General features: G+C 34.7%; 3 protein-coding genes across 3 annotated transcripts; 2 read left to right on the top strand and 1 right to left on the bottom strand.

Moving 5' to 3' along the window:
• Window positions 1-1,372: 1,372 nt before the first annotated feature.
• Window positions 1,373-3,301, top strand: LOC139884024 (subtilisin-like protease SBT3; the record flags this gene model as incomplete). The annotated part of the gene is made up of 1 exon (XM_071868107.1): window positions 1,373-3,301. A coding segment is annotated over one exon (1,929 nt), but the record flags the coding sequence as incomplete, so codon positions are not given.
• Window positions 3,302-6,615: 3,314 nt separating this feature from the next.
• LOC139884023 (uncharacterized) lies at window positions 6,616-7,752 on the top strand. The gene is made up of 3 exons (XM_071868105.1): window positions 6,616-7,113; window positions 7,196-7,381; window positions 7,468-7,752. Exons 1-3 carry the CDS (start codon window positions 6,616-6,618, stop codon window positions 7,750-7,752), a joined length of 969 nt encoding a protein of 322 aa, XP_071724206.1.
• A 4,363-nt stretch (window positions 7,753-12,115) lies between these two features.
• Window positions 12,116-13,839, bottom strand: LOC139884022 (uncharacterized). The gene is made up of 2 exons (XM_071868104.1): window positions 13,792-13,839; window positions 12,116-12,928 (listed from the first exon to the last, which is right to left on the bottom strand). The coding sequence occupies exons 1-2, from the start codon at window positions 13,837-13,839 to the stop codon at window positions 12,116-12,118; spliced, it is 861 nt and encodes a 286-aa protein (XP_071724205.1).
• Window positions 13,840-17,573: the final 3,734 nt, after the last annotated feature.

Below are 17,573 nucleotides of genomic sequence, written 5' to 3'. Positions count from 1 at the left end.
ATTATCAACTTCCTGGAAAGTGGAAACATTCAACAAGATAAAACATTACAACTAATCTAAATTAAGACTTCGGACGAAAATTTTAACCAAATATTCTAATATGCGAAATATATGCCGTTCCCACACAAATGCACAAGCAATCTCTCGATCATGGCGTGATACAAACTGACAAATTGTTTTCAGTGTTTACCAACTCATTGTAAACATCGGGCAATATTGTCAGTGTTTACCAAAAAATAGGCTATTTTTTGTTTCCTTGTTTTTTGTTCTTTAAGTCTTAATGAATTTAAAAATATATATACATAAGCCAACCGCCAATTTAAATTTATTGATCAATACAATTTCTTTCAAATTCATTAAAATTTCATGTACCAATTAAAATTTTTATTTTTCTTTTTTTTTTTTTTTATAAAAAATGGTGATTTTTTTTTTTTAAAGTTTTAATTAATTTAAATGAAGTGTATATACATAAGCCTCCCACCAATTTTAGTTTCTTGTCCAATTAATTTTTTCTTTTTTTAATAAACAATGGATGATTTTTTTTAAGTACTAATTCATTTAAATAATTAAAACTTATTTTAATTATTTTCGGTTAAATATATAGGATATGAATAACAAGAGTTAAAATATCAATAATATCAAAAATTATAATATAAAACTTTGTATATAATATGTCCATGTAAATATATTACCGTCTTATATCAAACATATATAGAGATCAAATGTATCGATTAATTTATATCTATCAAAGGACAACGTCCGAGTATTATTCTAGTTTTTTTCCAATGTCAACCTCATTTTCTTACACAAAACAATTAAAAAAACATTTTAATTTTAGGCCAACCAAATCATGACCTAATAATTAGATATTTCTTCTATTGTGAGTTTAGAGTCCACTGAAAAACATACTTTTAATGAATAGTTTATATCAAGAATTTATTAAAAAAATAATAATTTTAGATTTCTTCAAACACGATCAAAGATCTCATTGACTTTAAATTTTGTCTATAATAAATAACATACTGATTAATTATCATATTTTTAAGTATTTATAATACCTTTTAAATAAGATCCGTGCTAATGTACGAGCTGAACACTAGTTACTAGTTGAATACAATATGCAGTTATCTTACATAAATCAACTATTGTCGGACTGAGGTCAATGTGTATAAATGTTTGACCAATTTTTTTTTTTTTCTTTTGATGATAATAAATGTTTGACCAATGACCTACATATATACTGTATTACAATTACAATAGAAAATAAAATGAAAAAAGTATCAAGACTTTTTTTTTCAAGAAACGAAAAAACAATAAATCAACAAAGTAGTAAAAAAAGACCAATGGTGAATCAATAACTAAAAAAAATTAAAAATCGACGATCATTTTAGATACCACCCATTCTCCCCGATTTCTTAAACTCGACCCGAATTTCGGCGCTTGGAAGGAGTCAAAATTCGGACATGATACCATAATTGGCTTAGTTGACACCGGAGTGTGGCCGGAGAGCGAAAGCTTTAATGACCAAGGAATGGAGGATGTTCCATCAAGGTGGAAAGGGGCATGCGAAACCGGTACACAATACAATTCCACAATGTGTAACAAGAAACTCATAGGAGCTAGGTATTTCAACAAAGGGCTTTTAAGTCAGTTACCCCCAAACACCACCATATCCATGAACTCCGCACGTGACACGGAGGGGCATGGGACCCACACTTCCAGCACTGCCGGAGGAAATTATGTCGAGGCTGCTTCCTTTATGGGATATGGCAAAGGGACTGCCACCGGCATCGCCCCACGTGCACGTGTGGCAATCCACAAGGCAATATTTAAAGAAGGGAACACACCATCCGATGTCTTGGCAGCTATCGATCAAGCTATTGAGGATGCTGTTGACGTTATTTCATTGTCGTTAGGGATGCAAACCGATGGTTTATACAATGACCTAATCGCGATCGCCACGTTTTCGACTATGGAAAAAGGTATTTTCGTCTCAACCTCGGCAGGAAACGAAGGTCCGGATCTTAGTACCTTACACAATGGTATGCCTTGGGTGCTAACAGTAGCAGCAGGCACCATGGATCGACAATTCAGCGGCAAATTAAACCTAGAAAACGGGAAAACTGTCACAAGTTCATCTCTTTATCTTGGAAAATTCTATAATTCAACTAAACTTCCTATTGTTTTTGACGATTGCGCTAACATCAACAATCATACGGGAAAAATTGTTGTGCGCGAAAAATACGATAACATTTATGTTTATAGACTGAATATGGTTCCTGGCCTTATTCTCATAACAAATGTTACAAAGTTTGATCCTCCCATCCAAATCAACGCACCAATAATTTTTGTATCAAGAAATGATGGTGAAGTGATCAAATCGTACATAAAGACAATGAAAGATCCGAAAGCAAGCATGAAATTCAAAGTCACACTTTTAGGGACTAAACCGGCACCAATTGTAGCGAGATACAGTTCTAGGGGGCCATCTTTAAACTGCCCTTATGTGTTGAAACCCGATATTATGGCTCCTGGTTCGTTAATTTTAGCCGCTTGGCCTCCAAGTATTCGTTCAATTCGTACTGCAAATGGGGGGAACCAACAATTCAATTTATTATCGGGTACATCCATGTCCACCCCACAAGCTGCTGGAGTAGCGTCACTTATCAAGTCCGTGCATCGAGATTGGAGCCCAGCCGCAATCAGGTCAGCGTTGATTACAACAACATATACAAATGATAACACAAATAAGCCTATTATGGATATGGGTGATAAGGATTTAAAATATACAAGCCCTCTAGCTATTGGAGGTGGCCATATAGATCCAAATAATGCACTAAACCCTGGCCTCATCTATGATGCTTCGACGGATGACTATCTCAATCTCCTTTGCGGGTTAAACTACACAAAAAGCCAAATTCAAACCATTATTCGATCGCCCATTTTGAATTGTAAGAACCCTTCTTTGGATCTGAATTACCCTACATTTATATCCTTTTTCAATTCCAAAGGCTTAGCGACTGTCAAGAAGTTTCACAGGACAGTGACCAATGTCGGGGAAGCGGTTTCGAGTTACACAGCATATGTGGAGCCAATGGAAGGGTTTAAGGTAACTGTGGTCCCGGACAAATTGGAATTTAAGAACAAAAATGAGAAGAAGACCTACAAATTAAACATTGAAGGGCCGAGATTAACTAAAGATCTTGATTTGGTTCAGAGATATATAAAGTGGGTTGGTAATGGAGGTAAGTATGTAGTCAGGAGTCCTATTGTTGTCACTAATTGGACTCCTAAAGATTGATTTGGAATTATGTTCACAACATCTATTTATATAAAAATATATATGATCTTCTAAAGATCATAAATAACAACATATTTTCCTATATGAAATCATTGACGTAACAATTTCCTATTAATTAGCGACGTTAAGTATGACTACTAATTTGTAAATCCTAGCAGCGTTGTTTTTGTCATTGCTATATTTTTTGAGTCACTTTGTAATTCGTTTAGTAGCTATATTGCGTATGATCTTGATTGATAATACTTACGATTTTTATCTAGTTTTGAGGGCTAAGGTTTGAGAGATTATTAATTAGGAGAAATATATTAGCTCGTTCACACTTTACCTTTCGTTCATTTCTCTAATAAATTCAACCCCTCATTTATCAAAAAAAAATACTAATTAAAACCTTGATCACTGTTGTATTAATTGAGACTAATCCAAATCAATTGAGAGTTTGTGATGAGCATTACATGCTGGTGTCCAAAATTATAGTGTTAGATTTTTAATTATTATATCACAATTATCCAAATTGAAATGTGGCCAATTGTTTCACTCTACATCATAATTTATGCTTTTCTATAAATTTAAGGTTCCATCCTTGTGGAAAAAAGAAAAGAAATGGAGAGCATAATGTATTGTGGACCGATGGAATTTATCATTAACATGACCCAATTGCAAAAAGAGAGTTCAGACAAGTCATTGGGTCTCGTTGAAAGGGTAAACCGTGTTGTGGTTAAAGTAATTATATAAAAGTCCTAATTAAGGAGCTAATGACAAGTCATTTTTGGTAAACAAGTATCCTTTCACATGGGTTCACATGATATATACATTAACATTACACAAATTCTTCTAATTCTTATAGTATATTAATTTCAATAAAAATAAAAATAAAAATTCTTATAGTATATTATTTCGTCTACCATAAGATCAATTTAAAAAATCAACCTAATCTTTATTTTTAAACTTGTAGACATCAACACATGGGAGCACAAGTTTTGTCAATTCTATATCGGTTTGTCTTTTTCTCTTATTCCGGATACTGAAAATGATAAAAACGAGCTTTTCTCGATAATGAATGTCTCGGGAAAAACTCATTTTTATTATAGCAAGTCATGCTATACGTTTTTATTATAGGTCTTCGCTATATAGGCCGTCTGGACTAGTTTGGAGTTGGAATCTATGGTTTAGGGTTCAATATTTTAATGAACCGGAAATGACTTGCTATTATGGCGGTTCTCTTTCGGTTCATGATCTGTAGGTTCAAATTCCAGAGCCTTTGGTTATGGTGCATATTTTTTCCATCCTATTTAAAATACATTTAAACCCAAATTATATCTACACGAAAAAGTAAAGAAAAAATACATCTTGGTCCTTCATATTACTTTACTTGATCTTCTAAACCCCTATAGAATTTTAGTTATGCAGCTCATCCAGTCTTATTCGATCATTTGACAAAATCACATTGGAAAATTGACTTGGCAAAAATAAATGTAATTAATTAATTTCAAAGAAAAATATTAAATCATCATCTCTCTCACTTCACAAACAAATTCTCAGAGATTAGCAAAAACTATCCATCTTAACAAGCCACAAGCCACCATCATGGAACAAGCGTTGCTCCAATCGGCCATCACAAAAGCGAGAAAAACTCTTTATTCTACTGCCTTATTAGGCATGGACGCGTTGGAGCAATGCACAAATGGGAGAAAATAATGGAGGGAGGACACATAGATCTACCGCCGGGAAGGCGTTCCGCGACGGTGGTCGGTACTAGGTAAAACGAGGAGGTGGAGATTAGTGGGTTTTTGTTTTTCATATAACTACCAGAATTATATATAGAGTAATATTGAATCGAGAATAAACCGAAAAGTTGTTGGATGATCTATGTTAAATCATGGTACACCATGAGGGATGGGAAAAATAGGTGCTTAGAGAGACAAAGAAACGTCTTAAACTTCGAAGGAGAAAGAGATAATTCTTAGTAAAACGAGAATTTTCCCAAATCAGATTGTGTGACGACGCGATACGTGGTGAGTAATTAATTGGCTATTGTTTAGTACGAGCCGAGAGGACGTTAAAACTTGATAGGGATTAAGAAGATTAACTAAAATAATATGAGGGACTAAAAATATAAAATTTGGCTGTATTTTTTCGTGTAGATAGCAGTTTGGGTCGTGCAAATAGAACGATCCTTCTTAGGTGTTTTTCAAAATTTTGATAGAATATTATAATTCGATTTGTAAATATTATGATGAATGTTTGGTAAAAATATTATCAGGCCTCATTTTAAATGCTCCATAGCGCAACTCAAAACAATCGGGAATTCTGGCCCGTTTGGTCGGGGTACGAACGTAATTGCCCCGGAGCTAAAGCCTTTGGAAGGTTTTCGCAACTTGCTTGTATCCTTTTCGTGGAACGCCTCGGGCAGTTTGGCAATATTGTCATGTGGGAGTATATAAGTTCTCTTAGAGTTGTTCCTAAAATCCTGAGGTCTTTACTCACAGAAGAAGCTCACGCAATCATTAAGAATTACGTATACAAAAATCTCTTAAACGAGCATCCGGACACCCACGAAAGCGCTGACTCCAACGTAGCGACCCTTGTAGATCGGCTCAGGTTGTAGATGGTCAAAGGCTGGCGTACTCCTTCTTGCTCCGGCGGAAGCATTCAACTCAACAACACACTTCATTCTCACTAGTTTTCATATGAAACAATGAACGAATTCTCAACTTTTACATGTCAAATTCAAAATCAATTGATAATTACCCGAAACTATATTGATCAATTTGATCCAACGTACACAGATCATAGCAAGCTGGATCAAGGTGTCAAAAGATGTCTACTCATTTCTCAAACATTGAGCTTCAAGCAAATGATGGAAGCTCAAAGTTTAGACGTTGAGGTGAATTAAACCTTAGAACTCATTTCGAGATCTAAATTAGTTCTCATTTTCCTGGATCTAAAGATTGATCGAAAATCAACCAGGATCAATTTCGATTCGATTTAAAAATCGGACCAATCACTCACCATAAATAGAAGTATGTACTATATTTGGTAAAATTTGAGTAGAAGACGGTGCACGATGGGTAGCAATAATACACTAGTTAAGAGGTAGTGTGCCAACTGTGAAATGGCTGTCGTCTTCTTCCTACCTTACTCTTTACTTTACAATATTTCTTTATTCCAGTCCTCCCTCATTTACTTTCTTTGGTAACTAAAGTTGCATTATTAATATTTCCACGCGTTTCATTTCTTCTTCCTAACACCATCTTTTCTCTTTTAACAAAATCAGACTAATTACAGTAGACCGGCCGATCGACTACAACTCCACAATGCACGCAAAGACAGACTCGGAAGTCACAAGCCTCGCTCCTTCTTCTCCGACAAGATCCCCTCGCCGTCCCGATTATTACGTACAGAGCCCATCACGTGACTCCCACGACGGCGAAAAAACAGCCACCTCCTTCCACTCTACTCCCGTCCTCAGCCCCGCCGGATCTCCGCCGCACTCCCACTCCTCCGTCGGTCGCCATTCTCGAGAATCATCCACCAGCAGGTTCTCCGGCTCGCTCAAGCCTGGATCGCGAAAGGTCTTACCCAACGACGGCTCTGCTCGCGGCGGCGGCGGCAGCCAGAAGAAAGGACAGAAACAATGTCATGACGTGATAGAAGAAGAAGGATTGCTCGAAGATGAAGAGAGAGAGAAAGGCTTAATCCCTAGGAGATGTTATTTTCTCGTCTTCATTCTGGGATTCTTCGTCTTGTTCTCTTTCTTCGCTTTGATCTTGTGGGGTGCTGCTAAACCTCAAAAACCCAAAATCACAATGAGGGTATATATCATCAATTTTTCGATTTTTTCTTCGATTATTTCCTGTATATGTATGTAATTGAATTGATTTTGGTGATGAACAGAGTATCAAATTCGAAGAATTTAAGATTCAAGCTGGTTCCGATTTTACCGGAGTGGCTACGGATATGATCACAATGAACTCAACTGTCAAAATGATTTATCGAAACACCGGAACATTTTTTGGGGTTCATGTCAGTTCATCTCCGGTTGATCTATTGTATTCACAGATCAATGTTGCTGAAGGAAACGTAAGTAATTAATTGAATTTGGCAATCGGAAAAGTCTTGTAATTACTTAAATAATAATCTGCTTATATATGATTGATCTTCTTCAGATGAAGACATTCTACCAATCGAGAAAGAGTCAACGATCTGTGTCCATAGCCGTGATGGGAAACAAAATCCCATTGTACGGAAGCGGATCTGGTTTGAGCACCACCACCGGCACGGTGACTGTTCCGGTGGCATTGAAGTTGAGCTTCACCGTAAGATCTAGAGCTTACGTGTTGGGAAAATTGGTGAAGCCAAAGTTCTATAAGAAAATTTCATGTAACGTTACATTTGATTCGAAGAAGATCAATGTCCCGATTTCGCTCAAGAATTCTTGTACATATGATTGAATGAGAGAGTTTTCCTTTTGGTTTTGTTTCTTATTCTTTGTGATTAGTATAATTTAGTCAAAAGAGAAACGAATACTCATTTTCGGATGGCGGCTGAGTAATGCTTTTGTGGACTTCTCATGGCTGCCCGATTGTCCTGAGCAATGAGGAATCCAGCTGGAAATGGAATGACATGTTGATGAAGCGGTTTTTTTTTTTCCTTTACTTATAAGTAATGTAAAAGTATAAATTTATTTATTTATAATTATATATTGATAATTTTTTGTTTACGACTTTTAAGTAGGATCGATGTTTTGCCGGGAGGTCATGAGGTCGGTCATGCCCACAATTTTCTATAAAGTGATGCTATTTCAAAAGAATATCGCGACTATTTATCATTGACATCTATAAATCTAACTTTTGCCAATATTTTAATATAACTGTAAGAGTATGTCACTTTAATTATAGTAAATTAAGCTACCTAACATACCATAAACGCCTCGTCTTTCTCTCAAACAAAACAAATAGGCAGTGTCTTTGGGGTTTAGCTTCTTTAAATCGTAGGGACCAGAAATCATTTTGATGCTCGACAATTTTCGAAGGCATTGGATCTAGAGCACTCATTGATCCTGAGCTATTTATCAAGCTCATCGGCAGGCGCTCCAAAAACAAACAATCGTATAACAGCAATGCATTTTTGAATTGAAGATAGATCATTCCTACCAATTGTATCATTCTTTGATCGGAAGTAAGGATACCGATTTTCATGTTCATTCATTAATCAAAGAATTACGTTCTTTCATTATCCGGAACCTCTATCCAAATTAATAATCATTTTACACTGGTTGCTAGAAAGAATAGTCCTTCCACAAACAAATTTCTCCATCTTCAAGATTTTTCTCTATGAAAAAGTCTATGACGTAGGACACCTTGTAGAGCTACTAGCTTCTTTTTCAACTACTTGTTTAACGAATGTGGCGCCCGCATTTCGACCCCTCATATGGGTCTAGTGTGGGGCCCGTTGGTACTTTTTATCGTCTGCGGAATCTGGGCCCTAGTCAGCCTCATAACCTGAACTTGCTTAACCTGGAGAAAATATTTATTTTTGTAAAAATCTGTAAGCTATATGCTTAGTGAGGTTTTCAATAATCATTTGTCAACACTTGAAACAATTTCAATTTTTGATAACACATTTAATATTCACAGAATATTTTAAATCAATCATTCAGTTATTTTAATTTGATATATGCCATATCAAATTTTAACACAATATGAACCCAACAGTGAAAATCAATAACGGATCAAGTTACGATAGCTAGTCGTAACGATCCTCCCCACGTATGTGAGAACCTATGCCAGGAACTCGACCCTACTAGACGCTATGTAACAGTCATAGTAAAGCGTACGGTCTGATCAGAGGTACAAGGCCGTCCGTAATCCGCCTTTTGAACACAAAAATCACTTGGGTTGAACTTAGGCAACCATCAACAAGTGATTGGAATTTTTATGGGTTCTTATACAATTTTATTTCAATAAAGCAAAATTTGCTTTAATTTATTTGAAGAATATTTTCTCCAATTTTTATATCAAATTCATATTTATATATATAATACTATGTCATATGTAAATCACTTTGAAATTATAAATAGATGTTATACGACGTAGTATATATTTGACAAAAATTTAAATTACCACATAATGAAAAATAACTCACCTTGAAATAATCGAAAGCGCGATTTCACGTCAATAATTCCAGCGACCTATTAGAATTATCAAAATTAATCAATCATCTATTTAAATACATAGCAGAAATATTATTCGTACTAAGACAGTCCCTCTCGTATTCTACAACGGTGTTTTATCGATTAATCATTTTTTTTTAAATTCAATTTTTAAGACAATTAATTCATAAAAATATTTTATTATGTGAAAAATGTTTAATAAAACCAAATAATGATTTTGGTTAATCCAAAATAATTTATTATTATTTTTACACCTTTATTTTAAACAAATACCTACTTCAATTTATTAATTGACCAATTATATACTTTAAAATCATTTAAATAAATCATAATTTAAGATTTATTAAATCTGATTACCAAATTATAAAATTTTTATATAATCAGGTATGGAATATTAATATTAACCTATGGTAAAAATTTCATAGATTCGAGCTCAGTAAAAATGATTTTATTAGGTTCGGAATATAAAAATATTACTTTTAGGGTTTCAGTTTAGGGTCGGAAATACTGATTTTGGCCCTGAACCGAATTGATTTGAAATGAACCGAAGTGAACCGATTTTAAAAGTAGGAAATGACGGTTTAACCATTGACTAATATTTGACCGAATAAAATCACGTTGGTAACCTTATAAATATTTTTAAAATGCAAGGGTAAAACAATCTTTTAATAGATTGAACCGGTTTTAATCTAAGTATAAAAAGGTTTGAACCGGCTAGTTCAATCATTTCTCTTCGTCTTCTTCCGTCTCACGATCGCCTCTCAATCTCTCTCTCGCTGCCTCATCGTCGCCATGCCGATTCCGGCCCAGAATCCGGGGATTCTGGTCGGGATCAACGGCGGACGAGATGCTGATCACGTTTCCAAGGTTACTTTCTTTTGATTACGTCTGATTAGTCTTTAATTTAGAAATTGGGGTTTCGGTCACATGAACAATTTTTGGGGTTTTGCTCCGATTCTTTTATATGTTATTCTACAATGTATTCTAAGCTTACTAACAAATTTTTTAATTCAATTAGACATCTAATTAGGCTTGGAAATTTACCTCAAGTTTTTGTTTGTTTTGGCGAGGTTCGATCCGGCTTGGAGGAAGTTGGCGGTGACGATGGGAAGCTTTTTCTCTTCTAGAGCAGGCTGAAAATCGGTCGAATTTGGCCGGGTTGACTCGACCAGTCACTGAGTTGACTCGGTCGAGTTGGCTCAGTGAGTTAACTCGGTTAGAACACAGACAAATAAGTTCCTTTCTTCTCAAATATATTCCTTAACTGTTGAATTTGTTTGCTATTAGGATTTTCGTTTTTGATAGAATAGAAAAATTGCATAGTTGAATGTACAGTATTGTTTTGATCATGTTTTTACATGTGGATTGACTTAAAACCGATCTAGTGTAGCTGGAAGTTTGATTAGAACATATTGATTGGCTTGAATTTGAATTGCTTGAGTTTTCTGCCGAATTGCCCTGTTTTTGTGAAAGTTATTGTGTTTGACTTTTCTATCACAGATTGTTTTTATAACAGTAGGATTTTCACGGTTTTAAATCACCTTGCAGGCTGTGATTGAAGGGGTTTGGTGGCATTTTTTCTACTTACAAAGTTGAAAATTTATTAAGGTTGATTGAATTGTAGAGTAACTAGAAGAAAATGTCAAATATAGGTGGCAGAGTTTTGTAGGTTGCGGTGGAATTATTATGTAATGGCAGGGAAGTCAATGTTTGACAGATTTGTGTTAAAATGCTGGCCAAAGACTTTGAAATTCCTAAGTCTACATTTGTATTTAAATTATAAATTTCATTTCATTGTTGTATACTGGTGTCGTACATTGAAGTTGTAAAGTGTGATGTTTCTAAAGTGTGAGTTGTAATGTTAAGTAATGTAATGTATAATCTAAATGTTTCTAGTTAAAACTTTAATGTTTGTATTTGGACATTATTATTTATTTGACAATAACTCTACTTGTAATCTTTAAATTTTATTTTGTTTAATGAATGCTCCAGACATTATTACCAATTTTTCAACATTCCTTATAATCGGTTTACATCTACGCTCGACTCTATTCAAAATAATCGAAGGAAAATTTATCACTCGTCTAATTCGAATCGCTAGAAAAATCAACTTAAGAATTTATTACGCAACCACTCGATTCAATTTCAATTAAGAAAATAAACGTAGGTCACGGTCGTTACAATGAACCTTCTAACTTATTGACTAAACTCATTGTATATTTCATGTCTAATAATACAAGGAATGCCCATGTCTTTAAAAGGATTTGGATCTTCATACATTTTTGAATGATTACCAAGACAAGGAGACTAGAGAGAGCATTAAGTTTTCTTTTGGATATATGAATGGTGAAAGTTTACATTCTTGTAGAAACATTTTATGGGAAAAAAGTTAGGCAATGGCTATATTTCTAATGGTCATATTTTTATGATAAAAATCTTATCACAAGAATTCTCGAAAGTCCAAATACTTCGCATTTGCACTAAAGAAACATATATCCCTCACTAGGAGGTCAAGAAGCAACAAAAGTAGGATTTTATTGAATTTTTTTCTAGTGAAAGTAAAATTTTATTCAAACCAAAAGGAAAACTCCCAAAGTATACAATCACAAATACTTCTTAAAACATTCCAACATTCTATTTAACTATACATACCAACCTTCCAGCAGATGCTTATCTACAGCACTATCTGTTCGAGCTGCCAAAAAAATTGCATTCCTGACACTCCTAGTAACAGTAGTTATACTCCCATTATTACCAGAGAAGGCAATACTGTTACGTTCCAGCCATATGTAATATACCATTGCAGCAAAAGCCATTCTTCGCAAGTGAGCCAGGCCTGACTTCCCAATAGCTTTCCTGCTAAACCAAGCCAATTCCCTAGACCAACTCCTAGGTTGTCGAATAATGCCACAATGTGGCATGACATTCATCCATATATTAGCAGAGAAGACACACTCAAAGTACATATAATTAATAGTTTCCTCTACAACTCCACATAAGCAACAAATTTGACTGTCACATACACCCCACCTATATAAATGGGCTTTTACAGCAAGCTTATTATTGACAGCCATCCAAAAAATAAAACTACGTTTTGGATACAATCCCTTTCCCCAAACCAAAGAATGCCAAAAAACTTTCAAGCCCTTTTTCTTAAATACTTCATAGCTAGAGGAAATAGAATAAGTACCTGAGTTGTGAGCCTTCCATTGAACGATAGTCTCCAACTCAGAAGAAAATTGAGTCTCTTCAACCATTTTCCAAGCAAGAAATAGATCACTAGTAACAGGACTAGGAAGCAGCCATTTCCCATTTCGCCAGACATCCTTAATTCTCACATCTCTGCCTACTTCAGCATCTTGATACTGAATATCGGGGAAAAGATCTTTCAAAGACTGTCTATTGACCAAAGGATCATGCCAAAAAGAGTCATTTTTTAACACACCCACATTGTACTATAAAACTTCTTAAACATTAGACGTAGCTTTAACAGATTCAACCATGTTGGATTTTATTGAATTTCATAGGAAAAATGTACAAATCCGAATAAAGTATGCATTATAAAATAGTGAGGAGCCTACAATATTGCTAGTAAGAAGGATGATAGTCACGACAACAGCTTGAGCGCAAAAGTTTGAAACACCGCAAGTAAAATGGGTAACACGGGGTCAACAACATCGAGATTACAACACAAGCCCAAAAGCATCGGCGTCATTAGGAGCAGACAAATCTGTCAAAATTGGCCAGATTTTCCAACCGTGATACAGAATGAAGATATCAAAACTTCATGGAGAAGGCTACATGTCACAATTGGCAAATGAAAATCAACCGCGAAAAAAGGATGGCGACTATAAGAACTTTGACGAGAAGACACGCTTAACAGTTTTGCACAACACTCCAACAGCGACAAAACGTGAGAGTTTGAACTGTGATTCAAAAAAGTATAACGGTGTTTCGATTAGCTAAGAGAATCAAGTGTGACAAAAGCTCCATAAATAAACTAAACGGGCAAAATGTTGTGACCAACCGAGGAGCCAACCGCGGCATGACAAGCTGACTTTTCGCATGTGAAAAGACATCTCACGTACCAAACCTTTTACTATAAAAGGAGATCCCCTCCTTTAACCTAGGATATACACTTTAAGATAAAATAAAAGACTTATCTACAATATTAAGGTGCTTTCTCTTTGTGAGGTCTTAGAAGAGAAAATGAGGGAGAGAATTGCCACTCAAGAGTGATAATAAGTTAGAGTGAGAAAGCAAGGATCCAAGTTATAAAAAGCTTCATTTCAAAAAAAAAGTTATAAAAAGCTTCAACCTGGGAAAAAGCTTCCTTCTTCTCGTCAGCATTGTAATTTTCTACCATCTTCAATGTTTAACTGTCAAGATGACCATTGTCATTAACTATATTGTAATTGATGACTAGTTCATTCTTTAAGCAATTAGCGCCTTGAGAATATGTTGTTGTTATGACACTTCTGTATGGGAATTGGTTAATTTTGCTATCACCTCATCGATGTGATTTTTATTCTTTCACATTGTTCAATTTGTGAGAAGAAACTAGATTGTGCCACATCTAGAGAAATGTTTCTTTAATTTATGTTTGTCTATGGCTAAATTAAACTTGAACCTAACAAAACTGGACCTTGGAAGTGTATTTTTATTATGACTCTCTTATATAGGGTGTCGGTGCAAACATGAAAGCCAATATAAAGCTTACTACATCTACATTGAAAAACATTCCTTGGTTAAGTTGTTATTGATATTTCCTATGACTTAATCCAACGAGTAAGGAGGAATTATTAAGTAGATAGGGAGGGATCACACATTCCTCAAATCTTGCAAATTTAGACCATCGCATTGAAAAAGAGGAAATTGCGACTAGGACGAAAGATAATGGGTCAAAATATATCTCCAATATCCGAACACCAAGAAGAGCATTCCGACAATTGAGGGTAGCATATTGCAACATAGGTCCACACATAACTAATATCTTCACTCCCCATTTTATCTTATTATATAAAAATTAATAAAAAGAGAAAAATTAGAAAATTAAATCTCTCACCATGATTCTAGTTTATGTGTTTGCATTTATGTGACGAATTTGTAAATGCATTGAATTAAATAAATTTTGTATCATTATGTTCATGCATGTGGCGTCATGACAATGTTTTGTGCTTGCACCATAAGACGACGTAAATGAGAAACTATTCAGAACTATAGAGCCCTTATGTTTTTTGGACATTAACTCTATGAGATCGATATTAGTAAGTTGCTCAATAAATTATCAAAAAAAAAAAAAAAGTTGCTCAATATGTTTCAAATACATAAAATCTATATTTCAAAATTCCAATATCATCATCGACTAAAAACAAATTTTGTACACATACGCCTATATATACCTCAGATTTTCAGAATTCACGATTTGAGTGATTTCCTTAAACTATACTTCATCAAGTGTAGGAAAAAAATACAGCTCTTTTGCAAGGATGTCCACCGCCTTCGCATGATCTTTTCTGAAGAGAAATTTTAATCAAATCAAGAAGAATATAGAATGCCAAGAACGATATAGAAATGTGTATATCAGAAAGAAACTTACTTATACATTGCATCGAGATATTTTTACTTTTGAATTTCAAAGAACATTTTCATGGAATACATATTCTCATCCAGCTTTGTGAATCCTGACATATTTCTCTCGACCTCATCCCGACAGATATCTCTTTTTACCATCTCTCTTTCACAAAGTCTTCATTCCAAAGCTTAGCTTTATTTCTTGGAACATAAATCATATTTTCATTAATTCCTATATATACTGAAAGATACATAATATTGTGAAAGAAAAGTTATCAAAATCAAGACAGAAAAAATAAAGAGAATCATACCTGATAAATCATTGAATCGATAAGCGATGTTAGAAATTTAGAAAATAAAATATTTGAATAAAATAAAATTTTCACCTCACATCAAAACTTAGAATGTGATCAATGTTGGTAGCTCAAGATTGATTGTACCAAAGTATGAAAAAAAAATAGTGATGACTGAAAACTTGCAAACAATAAAAGTTGCAGATTGTTTGATCAAAGAGTTCGCAAAGGGTGGAGATGGATAGGGTTAATGAGTCAAATGACCTATTGAACCGTCTCATATGAAGCACATTTTGCCTATTTTCTTAGCATAGATCCTATGTTGCATCTATAGAGTATTTAAGTTGCTGAAGTTGCTAGGGCTTTCGAAGTTAGTAATTGATTATTTTGTCCTCTTAATGTTAGTTTAATTTCATGAAGAATAAAAAAAATGAGCACATACCTTTTTGCAATGGGAAACAATATTTGACGACTATTATTAGATATAGGTGTTGTAAGAGCTTGTTTTGTGGAACCTGCATTTTAGGATTTTGTTGAAGGACTAGCTTATTTTGAAGAGAAAAAATTGCAAAGAAAGAAGAAGAGAGAAAACTTGCAGTTGAAGAAAAAGAAAAATGCAATAGAAAAGGCCATCAAAGTCGGCATCAATGCATTTGTCAAAGCTTTCCTGGGAAGCTTGGATGACTCTGAAATCAATGGAAGCAAGACTAGGTCGATTAGAGGTAATGCAGAGAAGAGTGAAGTTGATTATGCATTTATGACTGTTGAGGACGATTTTGTACATCGTCAATGTAACGACTCGTTAATTCGAGCTTTGATAGACGTGTAAATTTTGTCGACGTGTCGATGATTTATAATAAAATAATCATTTTGGCGCACGTGATTTTATTTTCGACGTTAGAGGAACGATTGGATTCGATTTAGACAAACGATAACTATTAAACGATTTTAACGAAAACTTGCCGCTAAAGAAAGTATTCGATATAAAATTTCCTTTAAGTTACATTAAGATAAATGTTTTATAAAGAATTCATTTAACAACTTCAGAATAGAATTTTAACTACAAGTTTTAATGTAGTAGAACAAAATAATAACTCTTACATAATCCAAACATTACATGCCTTGATATCAGAAATTTAAAAAAAAAATAATAATAACAGGCCTACACTATTACATCAGCCAGCCCATAAACAAAGTTCAGGCAGCCCTTTAGTTGCCCATTTCCAGCCAACCAAAATCAGTCTATGCAACCCAAAATGCTCACCCAAAACTGTCCAATTACATATGGAAGTGCAGCCTTGACTTTTCCCTGCACAAGACACCAAAATCAGACAGCTAGCACCACTAAAACACCTGTTAGACAGTCATATATAGCAAACAGTGAGTCATTGTAAACAGCCTGCATGCCAGCCACATTTCAGTGAGCTGGCAGCCCTCTTAAACCCCACTAAAACACAGGCAAACCACCATTACTGTCCAGAAACTAGCAGCAGACAATACTTACACTCTAGACTGATTTAGACACTTCCAAACATCATCAAACAACATTCAACAGAGACTTTTAGGGCAGGCAGTCAGCCCAACACCTTAATTCCTAAACCAGTTTGATCACAATTCCAGCCAGCAGTCCATCTCTAAGACTCACTTCAGTTCATTCCGTATATATTAAACAGAACAATTCATCAAAGAATCATCATCCGGCCACAGTACAGCAATTCAATTGAAATCTAAACCCTCCATATGCTCAATTCAAGACAGAATCAACCCAAGTCAAGCATAAGCAGGTAATCCCAAAAACAAATCACTACTATGAATTAACATGCAAGGATTTTTTAACACTGTAAATGGAGATTAACAGAAAGCAATTAATTAACAGGGAGGATTAGGAAAATAATTATCTCAGTACGGGGACCGAGTCAACTCAACCCGACCGAGTCAACTCAGTGACTGGTCGAGTTGACTCAGCCGAATCCGGCCGAGTTCCACGTCGCTCCAGTGGTAGAAAAGCTTCCTCTCGACGCCGTAACCCTTTCCCAACCAGAATCGGATCTCGCAAAACAACCAAAGAATTCGAGGTAAAAATCGGAACTTAAATTCTTGTTAAATTAAAGTAAAACATATATAAAAACGTTTAAAATCTAACGCAGAACAACATATATGAACATTAGTCGAAACCCCCAAATTCGTCATAAGAATCCTAATTTGTAAAAATGAAATTAAGGCTTACCCGGTT

This window comes from Rutidosis leptorrhynchoides, unplaced genomic scaffold (genome assembly GCF_046630445.1).
Source record: "Rutidosis leptorrhynchoides isolate AG116_Rl617_1_P2 unplaced genomic scaffold, CSIRO_AGI_Rlap_v1 contig492, whole genome shotgun sequence".
NCBI classification, from domain to species: Eukaryota; Viridiplantae; Streptophyta; class Magnoliopsida; order Asterales; family Asteraceae; genus Rutidosis; species Rutidosis leptorrhynchoides.
Note: the sequence above shows the minus strand (reverse complement) of the source record. Positions and strands in the feature narration are given on the sequence as shown.

What these genes read in the sequence shown, in the direction of transcription:
- LOC139884022 (XM_071868104.1), bottom strand. Translation starts at nt 13,839, where the DNA reads ATGGTAGAAAATTACAATGCTGACGAGAAGAAGGAAGCTTTTTCCCAG. An exon ending in AGAAGGAAGCTTTTTCCCAG is followed by an intron (nt 12,929 to 13,791) that starts GTTGAAGCTTTT and finishes GAAGTTTTATAG; the next exon opens with TACAATGTGGGTGTGTTAAA.
- LOC139884023 (XM_071868105.1), top strand. Translation starts at nt 6,616, where the DNA reads ATGCACGCAAAGACAGACTCGGAAGTCACAAGCCTCGCTCCTTCTTCT. An exon ending in AACCCAAAATCACAATGAGG is followed by an intron (nt 7,114 to 7,195) that starts GTATATATCATC and finishes GGTGATGAACAG; the next exon opens with AGTATCAAATTCGAAGAATT. An exon ending in TCAATGTTGCTGAAGGAAAC is followed by an intron (nt 7,382 to 7,467) that starts GTAAGTAATTAA and finishes GATCTTCTTCAG; the next exon opens with ATGAAGACATTCTACCAATC.